The sequence below is a fragment of the Pinus tabuliformis genome, chromosome Q (assembly GCF_031772625.1).
Source record: "Pinus tabuliformis cultivar Carrire ecotype Pingquan chromosome Q, CPIR1, whole genome shotgun sequence".
NCBI classification, from domain to species: domain Eukaryota; kingdom Viridiplantae; phylum Streptophyta; class Pinopsida; order Pinales; family Pinaceae; genus Pinus; species Pinus tabuliformis.
Genome location: NC_142296.1, coordinates 471,404,256 through 471,423,381, shown reverse-complemented (window position 1 = coordinate 471,423,381; position 19,126 = coordinate 471,404,256). Strand labels below are relative to the sequence as shown.

Below are 19,126 nucleotides of genomic sequence, written 5' to 3'. Positions count from 1 at the left end.
TTTTGTCGCCATGTTCAGTCACCTTAGTCTCAAGTTATATCATTTTTTTATTGAAATATACCATCAACATTGATGCAGCCATTGATCTAGTATGCGGTGGAGTATTCTTATCCAGCGTGAACCAAAAAAAAAAACTTTTTAAATTACTTTAAAAAATCATTTTAAATTGACCTAAAAAAAATAAATAATAATAATATTTTTTACTGAATATTAATTAATATAAATATAGTTATTAAATTAAATAATAAAATATATAATAACAATTATGTATATAACCTTAATAACTATATAGCTCGTGGAAGCCCCAAGGGTTAGCTCAGTGGGTCAAAATCAGTGCCTCGCCGTTCGGGAGGTCACAGGGTCCATTTTGCCCGAAGCCCTTGGGGTTAGGCCTTGTTAGTGGGCAGCGAGGCTAGATTCCCTTCAAGATCGATCAGCGCAGATTTTTTTGTGGACGTAGTGACCACCGTTGACCAAGATGTCCGTGAACCACAGCAAAAAGAAAAAACAAAACAAAACAAAACAAACAAAAAAAACTATATAGCTCGTGGTTTACATGAAATGACGACTCGTTTGGAGTATTGGTCACGCGGTTGGCAGCGAAACCATAAAAAGGCAGGGATGTCGAAAAACACAGACGTGACAATCAACTAGACTTGGTCGGACAGAACGAGGCAGTGCGTAGGGCGGAATGGTGTGGCAAGGAAACTGTAAAACGACAGCGCTATCAGGGAACGCAGACAGTCAAAAAGAAAACGACAGGGCTATCAGGGAACGCAGACAATCAAAAAGACGGAAGGAAACCAGCCGGTGGATGACAAGGGCTCGAATGACACAGTGAACAGAACAACAAACTGTGGGGTCAACAATGGGCGTTGATAGTAAGTAACAGTGGTGCAGCAAAAGTGTTGGAATGCCGCACTGGACGACTAAGTAGAAGAGGTCGTATGCAGCCACAATGCCAACAATCGAACCCGCTTTAATACCAAATGCAAGAGACAAACCAGCAATTGTCATAAAAATATGTATTTTATTAATAATAAAGATGAATTGATGATTTACAAGATGAGAAGCCCAGGCTTAAATACAGCGCTACGTGCCTCTTGTGAATGGGCATGATCTTTGATCATGCCCTATGCCCTAATTAACTAAATAGTTTACAAAATACTTAACACTCCCACATGCTCGCATTTAAGTTGCTTTGACTTGGACATTTGCAATCCGTGTTGTGATGTGAAATCCTGCCCTGCTAGTGTCATGCGCCTCCAAGTGTAAGGCGTAACGCTACCACGGAGGGCCGCCACCTTGGTGACCACACAAATTTTACACATGCCCATTATGACAAGGTCACCGTGAGTATACCACCAGTAAGTCTTAGAACCGGAGAACATCATTCTTCGTTCAAATTCCGAACGTCTCTTTGACTAAAACAAGGTGGTCGTAAAAACACCCCCATCAGGAAGAAAAAGCATATTGTTATTGTATATTAAACAATCTTGTAAAAACACCCCCATCAGGAAGAAAAAGCATATTGTTATTGTATATTAAACAATCTTGTAAAAACACCCCCATCAGGAAGAAAAAGCATATTGTTATTGTATATTAAATAATCTTGTAGGTAACTTTGGTGCACAAATATATCCTAAAACACTTGATTCGAAAGGAAGGGAACATAAGAAAAAATTTCAACCCTCAATGGCTTTCTTTGCCGTTGTAGTTGATTTTTTCTTTGCACAGTCGAGATTGATTTTCTGCTAGACGCCAATAAGTGCCATTAACAGTAAGTACTGCCGTCTTTTAATATTACAAGAAATAATTGCTCCAGTGGTTAAGTCTGAGCACTTCACAATAAATAATTTCTATAATGGTTAGGGAAATTTGAGTTGCTTCGTTGTAGACATAATAAATGAGACATGGTAAATAACGGACTGAACAAAAACTTCCATTGCTCTACAAAAGCAAGGGTCTAAAAGGTGGCTGTGAATCACATATAAGATGGTCACAGGGGCTCGAATGACACAGTGAACAGAACAACAAACTGTGGGGTCAACAATGGGCGTTGATAGTAGGTAACAGTGGTGCAGCGAAAGTGTTGGAATGCCGCACTGGACGACTAAGTAGAAGAGGTCGTATGCAGCCACAACGCCAACAATCGAACCCGCTTTAATACCAAATGCAGGAGACAAACCAGCAATTGTCATAAAAATATGTATTTTATTAATAATAAAGATGAATTGATGATTTACAAGATGAGAAGCCCAGGCTTAAATACAGCACTACGTGCCTCTTGTGAAGATCATGCCCTATGCCCTAATTAACTAAATAGTTTACAAAATACTTAACACTCCCACATGCTCGCATTTAAGTTGCTTTGACTTGCACATTTGCAATCCGTGTTGTGATGTGAAATCCTGCCCTGCTAGTGTCATGCGCCTCCAAGTGTAAGGCGTAAAGCTACCACGGAGGGCCGCCACCTTGGTGACCACACAAATTTTACACATGCCCATTATGACAAGGTCACCGTGAGTATACCACCAGTAAGTCTTAGAACCGGAGAACATCATTCTTCGTTCAAATTCCGAACGTCTCTTTGACTAAAACAAGGTGGTCGTAAAAACACCCCCATCAGGAAGAAAAAGCATATTGTTATTGTATATTAAACAATCTTGTAGGTAACTTTGGTGCACAAATATATCCTAAAACACTTGATTCGAAAGGAAGGGAACATAAGAAAAAATTTCAACCCTCAATGGCTTTCTTTGCCGTTGTAGTTGATTTTTTCTTTGCACAGTCGAGATTGATTTTCTGCTAGACGCCAATAAGTGCCATTAACAGTCAGTACTGCCGTCTTTTAATATTACAAGAAATAATTGCTCCAGTGGTTAAGTCTGAGCACTTCACAATAAATAATTTCTATAATGGTTAGGGAAATTTGAGTTGCTTCGTTGTAGACATAATAAATGAGACATGGTAAATAACGGACTGAACAAAAACTTCCATTGCTCTACAAAAGCAAGGGTCTAAAATGTGGCTGTGAATCACATATAAGATGGTCACAGCAACCACCAAAAATTTCACATTATTCTGGAAGAACCAATTGGGAATAGCTATGTCATGAATGTTGTTAGACATTGCCATAAAATGCATGCGTAATATGTATTCTGAGGCTCGTGAATCAGTAAAGTGAGTACCAACACCATGTGTTTTGGGTCAATTAGCAGTCTTCACATAGATCATTGCTAAGGTGCATTATGATAAATCTCAAGTATAAATTGAAGTATAAAAGAGACTTTGCCATAAATCCGATCCGTGGCCAACAGCTGCTTTTGAACAATCCATTAACAGGAAGAAAATCGCTTACATATATTTCTTCCATAGACAACTAGCTTTTATATTAGCTTGCAATCAACACAGTGAAATTGTTAAATACCTAATAATAAAGCAACTGTTTTAACACCCAATAACAAATACAGAAGCATTTAAACATAAAATGCTCTGCTATAGGCTCAATTGCATTCACAAACACAAACAAAATAAAAAACTTTACTGGTGAATTGTGACTTCAATTAAATTTATGCCATGAGTTGCATTGTATTAACACGAACAAAAAAGACACGTAACTGGTAATTTTGTGATTTGAATTAAATTATCTTACTTCAGTTTCATCAGGTTACTAGTGCACTTGATTATGTGTGGGCTGTCATGGCACACACAAACACAAAATGGAAAACTTTACTGATGATTTTGAACTTGAATTAAATTATCTTACTTCAGTAACATCAGGTTACTAGTGCACATGATAATGTGTCCATTGTCAAAATTCACGATACAGTGATGAAATTGTGGAACAAAATCAAACTCTTGCATTCATGCTTTTGATTGAAATAAAGCATGAAACATGCAATAACCCTAATAAAAAGCCTAAAGGAAGGTCAAATATGAAACAGCCATGCAATAGGAATACCAACCTGGGAATACTGCCTTGCTGTAAAACGAATTCCAGCAAAGTTCAGAGGTTGAGACATAATATCCAATTCATTATGGGAACTGTAATTTCTTTCAGATACCTTAACCTAAAAGTTCTGTTGAACTTTATGTACACTCGTCTCAGGCCCAGAGGCAGTCCTCACAATCATTGCAATTCAAAGTTTACATTGATTGGATAGTGCTGCAAATCTGTATTATGCTAAGGCAAATCAATGAATCAAACATCTTCTGAATATCAGTAATTGTTACTCCAATTCAGTTGACCTGGTTGTGATTGCTGGTAACCCCCTGTCTGGGAATTAGTACCGCCAGCAGCTGCCCCTAATGGCTCTGATTGCTGAAGCAACTGAGGTGAATTTTGGGCCACCCCTGATTGTGCAGGGTGATACAACCCAGCATATGCTGCATGGCCAGACTGTGTAGGCGCAAATGCCACATTTTGCCCCTGTGCTGTCAAGCTATAGTATGAGTTTGATTGCATGCCAGAAAGGTTTTGAGGTGTCCGAAACCAAAATGCAGAGCCATCAACCTGCCCACCAAGAAAAGTTTCAGTATAATAAAATATGGTGCATAGAACTTTGAATTAACCTCTCCCGTCAAAATGCTTTCATATCAGACTTTTAAGGGCTAAGAAAAGGATGAACCTGTTGACCCGGAATGTACACATTGGTTTCCTTGTTTTCCTCAAAGCCAGATCTACTCCCTCCAGTGACAGCAGGACTTGCAGAAAAGCCAGATGGAGATGCTGTATAACTAGCATACCCCACAGGGAAACCTGTCTGAGAAGAGTTCCCACCACCAGTCATGGGCTTAAATTGGGACAGTGAGTACTTCATGGCAGCAGCTGCTGAAGGGAATGAACTACCAGAAGGCAAAGGATAATTGGTACCACTGGAGGGCTGGGGATATCCTATATTGCCGGCAAAATTATTTATTGCTGGAGGTGAAATGTACAATGGTGAAAAGTATTGATGAGGATAAGGGAAGTACGTGGGAGGGAAGTGAGAAATATGTACACCACCAGGTTGGGGAAACAAATGCATTTGCTGCTGAGGGAATGATACAGTAGTCTGTGCAACTCCCGCCATTTGTGTTCCTGGAGCTGTAGGACCCGCAGACGATACTGCTGCAGAGCTTCCAGTCTGAAATAATATCACACCAACATTAATACCAAATACATGCAATCAAATACACACTTTCAAAGAAATAGACCATCAGGAAATGAATCCAGTATAGGCACCTCCTGCGACACTGATACATTTTGGCCTGCTAAAAATGTAGCATTCCCATTATATTTGCTTATGGTTGTTGCTCCTGCAAATGGATTAAAGCGAGCATCGCCATCTCCAGGTCTGAGAAATGGAGTGTAACAGCTTGTTGAAGGATCATATGGTTGCTGCATCTACATAAAAAATAGTCAGGATCACAAATTTGATGTACAGAAAAAGCACTTTCACCTTAAGGCGGTAATGAAAATCCCAGAATTCAGTCATCTATTATTTTACAGAAGCTGCATGCAAAAAGTAATGCGTAGGGTAGTAAAAAAAAACCTAGTTTTCAGTCACCTATTAGTTACAAAAGGTGCATTAGAAAAGCAAATCAAATGTGCAGTAAATATAAAAATGTTCAGAATAAATTTTAAGGATTTAAACAAGTTCAATGCAAAAATGATTCGAGCTATCTGCTTTTAAAATTTAAACAAAGCGAAGTTCTTTCATTTTATAGGTTATTTAAGGCAGGGAAAAATAAATTTATGCTATGTCCAGTGGGGTCAATGCATTGACTACAGTCCTACAACATACTAAACCTAACCAATGACTCGCTCTTGATGCTACTTAACCAAAGAGACTGGATACCACCAAAAGTTTCAGAATTTACAGGCCCATCAAGTAAGGAAAGTGCAAGCCAGAGAAATGATAGGATAACTTTGTACAAAAAAATACCGATTACTAATGACATGTATCATTACTTCTATTATTTGATTACTGGCAGTTATGTGTACATCTAGTTTTTTTCATTTGACCTGTTTTTAACATTTATTGGAAGCTTTCTCCTTAAGAAAGTTGAGACTCTTGACAATGTGCTTTTATATCAATGCCATTTCCATGTCAGAAACAAGGAAGTGTAAGAAATACCATGAGGCCTGGTTGTCGAGAAGCATCAAGTGGACTGGATAAGGTAGGTTCATAAGAATGGTATTGGCTACCCATAATCTGAGGCATTAACCCAACACTTGCATAGCTTGGAGCAGTTTCAACAGGTGAATACTGAGGGTCCAACTGTACAACTGGATCTTGCTTGGATGGATCAGATTGAGAAACCCCGTTTGTTGTGATTGAATCTGTAATGTCAATACCAGAAGACAAGTTCTGATCTTCACTGGGAGATGTTTGTTCATGGTGTTCACTTGGAGACTCTGGGCTTGGGTCTGATGTCCTGCAAAAATTCCCCATTATAAGCATTTTTAGTCTATTTCAATAAAGGCAAACTATAATGCCTCACTGTCACACAAAAAAAATGTATTAACCTTGAAGAAGGTTCTTCATTTGAATCCTCTGTTTTCTGGGATGTCTCAGAAAGTGGGGTGGAACTCTTGTCACTACCACCCTTGCCAAACTCTGTGCTTAAAGTATTTCCAAAGAATGCTCCAAAGCTTCCAAAACTGAGCCCTATAAAAGCAGCTTCAGGAACTTGAAGATGATTTGGAATGATTAGATGCTGATCATTTCGAACATTTAGTTGTTCCAGTTTTTCCTGCAACTTGGTAGCTCCATCATCCACATTTACAGCACTGGGTGGTGATAGAGATGGTGCACTTATTTCAGCAACACTTGCACTACCTGTGCCACTGTTAATTACTCCAGGGTTCTTAGATACAGTAACCTGGTTAGGGGGCTTTCGCTTCCACTCCATGTTAGGTCCAATTGCTGTATAGCACAGTCAAAAGTTGTCAACGAAAAAATAGTATACCCAAGTAATGCACTTGCTATGACTTAAAATTCCCTTTGTAAGTACTAGAGCAATTAATGTACAGACACATTGCACCCTAGTTGAAAATATCGACAAGTATTATATCTAAGTTAACACTAACCTGCAAAATTAATGTCTCCTCTAACAAATCATCAGTGCTTCCTATAGGACACAGTACAAAGAATTGAACCAGAATGTGCAGTAGATTTTTCTTGCAAGAATCGTTGAACTGAAATTATGAAAAAGGTTTGAAGGTTAGAGTTCTGACTGGACAGGCTGGTTCCTGTCAGGAAGTTCAGAGTGGACTTTGGAAGCAGCGGTAAAGGGAATGGAGTTATTGAAACCTCTCTGACTTGAAAGGATTAATTATGCAAGTTCACATCTCTGAAGAAAATAGTAAAGAAGTATTTCATATTAGTCCTTACACCATGGCTGCAGCTTGTTTGTTCTTGAAATTCAGATACAAGTATATAACCCTCAATCCGAGCAGGCAGATCATCACATACTGGTCTGGGTTAAATTCATTTTTACATTCCAAACTTTGGAACTCTGTGATTTTGTAGATGATCAACAACAAGGTTGGAAACTTTGAAGAAAATGAAACATACAGGGTAAGGAGGTTGATGGCCATTTCTGTGAAACTGTGTAGAGGCAGGCACCAACAAGGGGCATCCTAGCTTTACACTCAACAGAACTTACAGGGAAAGATCAGGGTAAAGCCTTTGAAATATGAAAAAAATCCTTCCAAATTTAAATTGTAGATACGTACATTTCCAAAACTGACAAAAAAAGCCTCATCAGTTGGCAGAAGAATTCCAACAGTGAGAAATCAAAGGAAGGTTTTAAAAGACTCGATGGGTTGAACATGGGGATACTTTCAACAGATTTAGACTCAAGCACAGAGGTGAAAGAGGCAGAAGGAGATGACTTGTAGGAACAGAGAGAGCTGCGGGGAAAGTCAACGTTGAAAATGAGTTTAGAGAGCTGCTTAAAGACTGGTGGCATGTTGAATGTACAATACTCTTAAACACCTAAATATTAATGGTAACAGAGATGCAAACCTCAGTTAGAACAGGAATAACTCAACAATGAAGTTAAGTTAAACCAGTACAGTGCATACCCCAAATTATTCCAATTACACCAATAAGCTTAAATAAGCAAATGTACAAGAAACAATCACAATAATAGAAATATACAAATAATCAGCAGCTGAAAAGCTGATACAGATTATGACAAAGTACAATGAACTCTAGCTCTGACCCATTGCATATCACAAAAACAAATCCAACATACAGAGAATAATACAGTAGAACTCAATCAATTTTAATCAGCCGGAACAACTGCTCGGGTCCACAAATCAGCCCAAGCAAGTGCTTTGCATGGTACAATATAATATACAAAAAAGTGTGCCTAGCCAGTTGACCAAAAATAGAACAATACTGCATAGGAACGAACATATAAAGGGCTCCTGGTAAAAAGTGTGTGGCCGCATACAATCTCAGCTCAACATGGAAAAAAGGTGATTCAAAGGCAGATTAAAAGCATTTCTGTTTATAAAAGGGCTAGTAGCCTAGATGTATGAAAGAATGAATCAGGGATGTGCTCTAGAAGAAAGCCAGGGAGAAAAGAGCACTTGAGCACCAGTGAAAAGAAGCACGAGGAATAGCAGCAAAGGTCCTCAACTAGGAAACATGGTTAGAGGAGATCAGTGTTCTCCACGTTGAAAGCTTTCATATTAAAACAGAATGAAGATCTCACTTGAGAGAGGTTCGGACCCATATCCATGTCCAAGAGAAGTTATAAAGGTAATCTCAAGTAGGGTCAGAAGCACGCTAGGTAGGGTCATCATATAAGTGTTGTTTGAATTTTTATCCAACAATATAGGAGATGAAATAACCATTGTGCAGGACACAATGCACTCTGTGAATGCAAATAAAAAAGGAGCATTCATGTTAAACATTAAAATGGAAAGGCTTGTGATAGGGCCAATAGGGTTTTCTTGTTGAAAATTATGGGAATATTTGATTTTCCACGCTCTGTGATTAATGTCAAATAGTGAATGCATACTTGTATTAGAAGCCCAGGTTTTGCAGTAGGGCAGCTACAACTTTTCTTCTAAGGGTTTGAGGCAGGTATAACCACAATCTCCCAAACCTATATATCATGATGGTACAGGCTCTTGAGAACACACTCAATACCACCAAAAAGAAGAGCTGATGATTGAAAGCAGTCATCATCATAAAAAGCAGTTAAAAATATGTCCATTTGCTATTTGACATTTGTGGATGACAAGTATGAATTGAGATAGTACTAAGTAAAGAAATTAAAAAGGTTCTAGAAGCTATTAAGAAAGAAATAAAGAAATTAATATTAATGTCACAAATAACCAAAACAAGACTATGGGACTAAAGCACGTAAACAACTTACAACAACATTACTACTGCTAAAAGCAACTCTTCCACATCAGAAGTAACATCAGCATCAATGACACTAAAATTGTCCCAGAGGATACCCCTAAGAATGTCATCTAAATTGTGGGTCAAACTGACAGAAACTTGCATAGTAATCCTCAAAGGCATCAGTACCAGACATAATGATAGAAGAGAAAGTCATCCTAGAATCCAAGGCTGAAAAACCCTTGATTGAGGTGAAAAAGTTGGTCATGTGACCATGGCTTTGAGATCCATACAGAGTGTGGGTACAAGCAGTTCTCAATCTATTTCATTCATGAGGTGTTGAGACAGTGTACATACCAGCAACACAACTCTGAAAACAGAGTGTGGGTACAAGCAGTTCTTAATCTATTTCGTTCATTAGCTGTTGAAACAGTGTACATATCAGCAACACAACTCTGAAGCATTTCACACACCCAAAATGTAAATAAGATGGAAGAAGAATGTCATGAATCTAGCAGCCTTAGTCAAGCACCTGGAAATATTCATCTCATTAAGAAGGCCTTGAGAAACAAGCCAAGTCTCTGCTTTGATAAAAGAGAAGAGCTTCTCAAAGCACAATGCCAATAAAGGGTTACTCTGTCACATCCTGAGGCAAAGTCACCCAATGCCCAATGCAAGTGAAGTGGTTAGGCCTCAAATTCTAGTTTAACAATATAGCAGGGATAGTTCACTTACAATGGATAATGCAAGGAAGCATAGTAATCTGAACTCTAAAGTGGCACCACACAACATGTAAAGATTAGGTTGCCAAACCTCCAAGTTAAACATAATTGTGGATAAGAAGAACCCATTGTCTTTACCCCCCTCCCCTTCTCCAACTAATCTGAAAGGTGAGTGTCAATAGATATAGCATAAAGTTCAGCAAAAGTATGCCCTGTCAAGATGACCAGAAAGTTAACCCAATTAGAGCAATCCACTAACTTGTGAATGGGATGATTACTAAGTTGAAACTTGAGACTAAGGAGGAAATCAGAACAAACTGTGTCATTGAGGAGATTGGAAATGTAAACAAGATCCACAATGCTCAAGGAAAATCAGAACAAACTGTGCCATTGAGGAGGATTGGAAATGTAAACAAGATCCACAATGCTTAAGGAACTCGGAATGAAGCCCTACGCAATTAGCTGCTTTACTAACTCCTCAATTTACAAGTCTTTCTTGATGGTGGTTGAAGTCAAAAAAAGGATAATCGGAAGGTGGGAATGAAACATGTAGAGAAGACAAGAAACTTCCATAATTTATTAATGTCCCATAAATGACCAAAAAGATACACAGATGAGGCAAAACAAGACAAATGAGCAGGAGTCCAAAGAGTACCCTAGGCTACTTCAAGAGCATAGAAGTAAACAAAACATGAAATGCATAAAATAAACTTTGCATCAAGAAAGAACGAAGAGTGCAAGTCCTGCTAGATGTCAATACAACAAAATAAGGGAGAAGATGCAGACTGAAGACAAAGAAGTATGTCACAATATCAATCACTGAGATGGACCCAATGCACTGTCTGAGCAGCATAGATTATCATCACTCCGGATCTATTAAACACCAAGATCTATCAAAAAGAAATAGAATGCAAATATCTCAATGCTTAAAAGATCCTATGTTAAGATGGATCTACAATGGGTTGTGTGCGTAAATTAATGCTCACTGCTCATTACTTAATTTTCTTTACTACATTGCAGGTTATTTTATATTAGGTTTTTCTATTTTTTGTATGTTAGGCCAACTTATAACAAGTGTCACATAAACATCAAGCACAAATATTAGTAATTACACATCTCCCTCGTACTGGATTGTAGAACATACCAAGAGCTCTTATTTGTGAATGATGTTGTCTAGAGAGTGTACAAGGCTGAGAGGACTTGACAGGGTGATCCTGGAAGTTGTTGAAATTCTAGTGATGCAATGACTAGAATAGTTTTTCACAATTGATAACTACTTCTATTGATACAAACAGTTCCTTCTTTATCCTTTAATCAAGGAAACAAGATAGCTTTGAGGAAAATTTATAGAGACATGGGAGTTGCAATGGAAGTATGCCAAGACTTTGGAGGATTTGTACAATCTACTGGTAGCTTTTCAAATCCAGTAGCTATGGATGATCGACGACATCTTGATACTATTACTTGGTGGGGCTTCCATGGTGGGGATAGCATTCATCTCTCCACTCTAGCCACCAGGTTGTTATCACAGGTTGCTAGTTCCTCATCAGCTAAGAGGAATTGGAGTACATATGGCTTCATCCATTCAGTAAAGCGAAATAGGTTGGGAGCGGCAAAGGCCAAGGATCTTGTCTATGTTCATCCCAACTTTCGTCTTCTATCACATGTTGAACCAGAGTATAAAAAAGGTCCGAGTAGGATGTGGGATGTGGAGCCTGAGATCTCTATTTGAACCTGACACTGAATGCCATGACTCACCTCAACCTACTTGAGGATATTGTTCCACCACCGGTCCAGCCTACTAATACAACTTCATGCATTCCAGGACCCCCATCATCTATTCATGATGTAGAGTTGCAATATGTAGAAGATAATGCATATCCCTTTGAGGATATGTAATTGTATTTACTATTATCATTTATGATATTATCCTTTTTGTTACTTTGTATGAGGGAGGATGCATCATTTCAGTGTTTTTGTCTTCATATTTATAATATATCTAATGGTTTCAGTTCTAAAAGTGTTTGATGGTTTCAGGGAGTATTTGATTTTTGAACTCTAAAGTGTTTTTTAAAATTAAAAAATATTATTATATTTATTTTTTTTGTACTTGATGTATCCGTATCTGAATCCTGGTAACTTAGCTCACAGTGCAGAGCCTACAGGAGATGGTCTAACCATGATGTTATGTAATCAATGCTCCCTCTCACTCAGAGAGGGGTTCTTAACAACTCCAAGTTGTTCTCTGAAATAGCCAAACTTCATCTAAGACAATGTTTTCGTCAATACATCAACAGTTTGCCTCACAGCTCCTCTTTAGACAATATTCCAAATGTAGTGATACTTGATTTCAATATGCTTTGATCTGTCATGGAACACTGGGTTCTCAGATAGCTTCACACAACTTTGATTATCACAATAGATAATAGTTGGCTCTAACATTTGATCAAATAAGTCAGAGAACAATTTTTGAAACCATATAGCCTCGCAACAAGCAGCATTAGCAACAATGTATTCAACTTCAGTTGTACTTAGAGCAATAGAGGTTTGTTTTCTGCTAGACCATGAAACCATAGTGGAGCCCAGGCTAAAACAATATCTAGAGGTGCTCTTTCTATCATTAGAGCTACCAGCCCAATCAACATTAATGAAACCATATAGTTGTCATTCACCATTAGAAGCATACATCAGACCATACTCAATGGTACCTCGCAAGTACCTCAATATGTGTTTTGTTGCAACCCAGTGTACATGACAAGGCTCCACCAAGAATTGACTCAATGTATTAACTGCATAACAAATATCAGGCCTGGTATTCACAAGATAGTTCAATGAGCCAATCAATCTGCGATACATAGTAGGATCAAACAACTCTGAGTCACTGTCATGGATCTTCTTCAAGTTTGTCACCATAGGAGTGTCCATCGACTTGCAGTCCATCATGCCAAATCTTTGAAGAATTGAAACAATGTACTTGCCTTGGCCCACAAAGATCCCATCAGGTTTTTGCCAAATTTCCAATCCCAAATAGTAATGCATGAGGCCAAGATCTTTCATCTCAAATTTGGAAACCAGCTCCCTCTTGCACTGAACAATCAATACTTCAACTCCTTTTAGAAACAAATCGTCTACATACAATAGCAATATTAGGGGTTCACCATCAACAACCTTGAAATATAGATTTGGATTAGCATTGCTCTTCTTGAAGCCCAAACTCAACAGATAACCATCAATATGGGAGTACCATGCACAAGGGGCCTACTTCAAGCCATACAAGGCCTTCTTCAATTTGCAAACATGTGTCTCTCTATTGTGGACCTCAAAACCTTGAGGTTGTTCAATGTAGACTTCTTCTTCAATGACCCCATTCAAAAAGGTTGTTTTGACATCCATTTGATGCAACTTCCAACCTACAATAGATGCAAGAGTAATAATAGATCTAATAGATGCATACCTGGCAACGGGAACAAATGTGTCTGTTACCACTAAACCAGTAGGGGACCTAAAAGGGGTTCTTAAGAGGGAAACTTCTATGTTAAGGGCAACGATGGAGGCTTAGCCCACTGTCACCACAGCTAAATCTCCCTGCTCTCTGCGAACTTTCACCAATGGGAGGACTCTTGGTAGTGTAGAAATCACTTGTAAAGTATATGTCAATAAATAGGTGGAAGGTGACCCTAGAAACCCTTTCCCGAGGATGGAGTGAAGAATGGAACTTGCTTGCTCTTTAAGCAAGGGACTTGGTCTTCCAAGGGTAAGCGGTGAGGATTGGAGGGTTGAGGGAGAAGGAATAGACTTACGGATGAGGTTCTCACTCCCTGTAATCCTTGGGAAACCTGGATTCCCAAGTGATCCTTGACAAATAATCTTTATTGAGAAGTGGGACCACACGGGGCCAAGTGGACCCAGCCCAGGTTCGGGGATGGAATGCAGCAACCAATGATGTTCCTATCTTAGGCAAGGTGAAGGGAAAGGACCAAACAAGAATATTTACTTCAAAAGGTTTAATTGATCCTGCTGAGATCTAGCCTTAGGGATGCCTAGGCAAAATTCGATCCTAGAGCTAGGGCTTTGGATTCCCAAAGATTAAACTATTGGAATTGCCTCAAATTTCGAGAAGAGGGAGGGGACCCACCAGCGCAATACCCTGTAGGAGATCGAAGTTTTTCCTTGGGTCAATTCCCGAGATATTGATGCCCTAAGTGACCTTTGAGAGCTAGACCTGGGAAAAAGTGATAAAAGGTGAAAAAGCTTAAGGGGATGACCACCCTTTTTTTAGGGATCAGTGCCTAATTCACTTGGGGATATGGAGTCAAGTATGATGATGAGTATGAACTTGGTTTCTTGATCAAGGAGGCCCACAAAGTCAGCTTCATCCAATGTTGAGAGAAAGAAAAGAAAAGTGACCTTCAAGCATTTATACTTCAAAGCAAACGATGTGAGCTTATCGAGACAAATAATCTCTAAGACATTTCATTCATATAACATTGGCCCATGCATTAAATTAGCTAAAACATGCTCAATTCCACATTTCAATCATGCGGCAACTAGCCCCAATTTTAGCAGTATGCAGCAACAAGAATAATAACATCAAAATTTACCTACAACGTTATAGAGTATATCCAACCAACATTTCGTTTACAAGACAAAGCTCCAAGACAATATAAATAGCCCAAATCCATATGTCAAAATTCATCATCTCCAAAAAATATCCTCCAAGGAAAAAAAGTGAAGTTCTCTATATTAGAGAGATCCCCCCATAAAGTGATGATCCAAATGAATGTATCTAACATGAATATATAGCCTCCTAAGGAGTTCAAATTAGCCTATGGGCCTACATTAGCCCCTAATGGTAAAATAATGTGTAAATAAAATCCCTATTGGTGACAAGCCCACAAAACTAGCTCACAAGTGTAAAAATAAGCCTCACAATGGGGCCAAATAATAATATGTAGTATATACATGTCATGCGCCCCTCCCAAGGCCCAATAATATCCTGAAGTGCCATATTGAGGAATAAATTCCTCAGAATATGATGGACAAGGGGGTGGCCCCTTGCTCTCCAAGTAGTAGACCTGTGGTTCTCCTAGTGGGTCTGAGGGCACATAAACGACCCCATGGGTCTCCATATGAATCAGAGATGCTTGTAGATCCTTTGCAAGGGTCCAAGTGGTGGAATGAATGTTGTTATGACATCGAACAAGTTCTGGGACACCTGCCAAGAGTGTGGGGCTCCTGTGGGGACCTGCTGGGCATAATGTACGAAGCATATAACCATCATCCCAAAAGTGGATCGCTAGTAGTCTCTGAGCATCCATGAAGATCCGTGGAGTATTGTCTGTTGTTGTGGAGGCCAATGGCTCTATGCACACCCTACATGTCAAAATGTAGACCTCTGGGGGGTAGGATCCCATATAGCGAGACCAAACCCAAATGGAAACAACTTGTAATCTTGCATAAGATCCAATGCGTCCCCTAGGCTTCCAGTACAACCAGTCATTAAAACAATCAAGTAAAAGAGCTTACAAATCATGGATAACAAAGTGGGCACTTCATAATGGCATGCCCTTCCGTAGTGGGCTTTGGCATGTGCTAGTGTCTCCAAACTCCCCAAAGGGGGTTAGCCAAGTACCTTATTAGGTGGTTTCAGCCCTTAAAGGGGATAGTATGTCCAAGGTACATCCCTCTAATGGGAGTGTCAAATGATAAATAAGTGGAATGGTGTAGGGAATGAGAGAGGCAATCCTGGACCACATATGGGGCATAGGGGTAGCTAGATAAGGGGAAGCCCACACCTGGGTATGTAATGTATAGGAGGCAACAATTGTGGTACATGCGATGCCCCAAACTTGATTTTTCCATCCTTCTTTATATGCCTTTTTCCTTTTATGAATTTTCTTTAATTAATTGCTCAAGGCTCAAAGGACAAGAGCATGATGTGTAAGATATAACAGTGATTACCCCTTTTAAGGTAGGGCAGTTCATTGCCCTCCAAGATTGGGACAATCATGGGTTCCTGAAAGATAAAAGAGGCTCATCTAGGGCCTATGGAACCAGGGTGATGGCCATGGATTGGGGTAGAGCTCATGCATTGGTTTTTGCCCACATGCTAATTATTTTGTCTCGGGCATCTTTTGCATTTTATGGTACAATTTCCTGTTAAATGTGGCCAATTATGCTTTTCTTTTTCTTTTAGCTACTTCAACCTCTGGGGCATCATTCTAGGCTTGACCCAAGGTGGGGGTCAAAGGGATAAGGTGGTTGGCCCTATGTGGACCCAGAATGGAAATGTGGACCCAAGTGGGAGAAATGATGAATGCGGTATAATGAGTGGAAGGGGAGTAATATATGCGAATACAAAAGCGAGACCACACACCCAAAGTCAGGGTTTCCCAAGTAGTACCACCCTAGAACCAAATTGCCAATAAAGGAGATCTCACAGGACTAAGATCCAAGGGTAACATCCAAAAGGGATCAAGGGGGCAAGAGCACAAACTAAGCCCACCCTTTCTGCCAAATCCCCCCATCAAACCATACCCATAAGTATCCATGATAAGTAAACCCAATACTCAATTACCAAATGACAAGACATACCTTTAAATTCAGGAGGCCCACCTTCAAACATACAATCAATACAGGTGGGTGAGGGACCACATGGCTGACTCGGGTGGCAAAGAAATGGCACAACAAGCTAGTAGGAGGCTGCAAGGGGAATGTTGGCTGCCAGTTGAGGTTCATCATGGAGAAAAATTTCTCCTGGGGTAATCACCCACGAAGTGGTGGGTAACAGTGTCTTCATAATCCTCTCCTCCTTTTTGGGAGAATCCACAAACCAAGAATCTAGCCTTGTATTTTTCAACACTTCCATTAGCACCATGTTTTATCTTGTAAATACATCTTGAAGACACAACAGATATATCCTTAGGCCTTGGCACAATTTCCCAAACATCATTTTTCAATATGGATTTATATTTCTTCAATCATCGTTTCTTTCCATACTTGCCCTTCAACATCTTCTTCGTAGGATGATGATTCAGACCCAATGAACTTGCACATCAAGGTTGTATAACCAGAGTACCTTTTAGGCTTCTTGTGTTCTCTGAAAGTCCCACGAGCAGCGTTACCTTCAACTTCCTTCAACGTTTTCTCTAACTAGGCAGGTCTCTTTCTTGTCTTAGCAACAAGAACTTTTGTAGATTCAACAAGTTCATGATCAATATCTTCTTCATGTGGAGCTTCATTCATAGATACAGGTTCTTGGGGCTTTGGTTCCACATTCTTTGGAGCAGTTTGAACTTCTTCATCAGAATCCAAGTGTGAACCCTTGGATTTCCAAAATGCAGCATCCTCATCAAATATAACATCCTTGCAAGTCTCAATATATTGTTGCCCTGGAATATAGACCCTAAAGGCCTTTGGATTCTCAATGTATCTAACAAAGGTACCCTTCTTCCCGAATGGTTCCAACTTTGTCCTTTTCTCTCTGGGTATATGAACAAAAACTAGACAACCAAAGGTTCTTAAATGTTCAACATGTGGTCTCTCTCCTGTAAAGGTCACTTCGGGAGACTTATAATCCAAGACTGGATGTGGGCATCTGTTTTGAATGTAGACAGCAATCCTTGCAGCTTCACCCCAAAGAAACATCGGCAACTCTTAATCATAAAGGATTGCTTTGATACCTTTCATTATAGTTATATTATTTTTCTCTACAGTTTCATTTTGTTTGGGGCAGTAGGAACTATTAGCTCTCTCTTAATTCCAGCATCCCTACAAAAATCAATCAATTCATTTGCTACATACTCCCCACCATTGTCGGACCTTAGAGTCTGGATTCTTCTTCCTGTAGCATTTTCAACCTATGTTTTGAATTCATGAAATTTTTCAAATACTTGATCCTTGGTCTTTAGGAGATAGATCCAGGTTTTGTGAGAATAATCATCAATAAAAGACACATAGTATAAGCATCCACTTAAAGTTTTGTCGGGCATTGACCCATAAGAATCAAAGCGTATAAGATCCATTGGAATATTGGATCTACTATCACTGCTAGTGCATCTTCATTTAACATTTTTCCCAAAGGCACATCCTTTGCATACTCCATCATGATCTGTCTTAGGTTTAGGTGCACCTTTAACAAAATATTTCAATCTTCCAAAAGCTTTGTAGTGCATATGAGCGCACCTTTTATGTCAAATCTCACTAAGTTTTGTAGCATTGTGAAAAAGAGCTTGGAATGAACAACCAATGAGATGATATAGTCCTCCAATTTGTACCCCAATAACTTTAGCAAATTCAAAAGATGAAATTTTCTTGTTCATCAACAAAAGTAAGTCTATACCCTTTGTCTTCAAGAGATGATATGCACAACAAATTCTTCTTCAAACCAAGAACATATAAAATATTGTTAATGGATACATTATCTTCAGATTCCAATTGGAAAGATGACGTACCAATGCCCTTGACTTCATATTTGCCATTGTCTCGAAGCTCAACCTTTTGAGAGAACTTCTTTTCAAGTAATTCAGATAGATAATCACGGTTTCTAGTCATGTACCTAGAATCACCAATGTCCACAAGCCAAATTTCATCACGATTTTCAACGGAACCCGTAAGAGCACAAATACATGAGTGTTCAGATTTATAATCATTTCTCCCATGCCTCCTCTTTGAAGATGGTTCATTTAAATCAGCGCCAGATGTATGATGTTTTCTTCTTTTACAATCATCATCCCTTTCATAGTCATCTCTTCGACTTCTTTGAGGACATTGAGCTTGATAATGACCATAAGCTTGACAACTAAAGCATTGAACATTTGTTAGATCTTTTTTGTCTCTTCTATCTCTTCTACTTGGAGAGGGAGGAGGAGGCCTTCTATGAGAGGTAGAGTCCTTCCTTGTAGCAGATCTTGAACCTTGTATTTTACTAGAACTACTTTGGAATTTGCCAAAATTTGGTTTCTTCTTCTTGTTTCCCTTAGCATGAGCTGCAAATGCTTCTATCCTTGAATGATCAACTTCTCCTCTAGAATATAGTCTTGACTCTTCTTG

The 19,126-nt window shown here is 39.1% G+C and overlaps 1 protein-coding gene across 2 annotated transcripts in view; it reads right to left on the bottom strand.

The window, feature by feature from the left end:
• Positions 1-3,739: 3,739 nt before the first annotated feature.
• Positions 3,740-19,126, bottom strand: part of LOC149220242 (uncharacterized) — a 67,208-nt gene continuing 51,821 nt past the window's right edge. The window contains exons 6-10 of one of the 2 annotated variants that reach the window (XM_089384712.1): positions 6,515-6,914; positions 6,123-6,423; positions 5,228-5,383; positions 4,632-5,129; positions 3,740-4,516 (exon numbers count right to left, since the gene is read on the bottom strand). In XM_089384712.1, the coding sequence (XP_089240838.1) occupies positions 4,223-4,516; positions 4,632-5,129; positions 5,228-5,383; positions 6,123-6,423; positions 6,515-6,914 (1,649 nt within the window). In that variant the 3' untranslated portion in view covers positions 3,740-4,222. Of the gene's footprint in view, positions 4,517-4,631; positions 5,130-5,227; positions 5,390-6,122; positions 6,424-6,514; positions 6,915-19,126 lie in introns of both variants that reach the window. The other variant, XM_089384711.1, reaches the window with a different exon arrangement.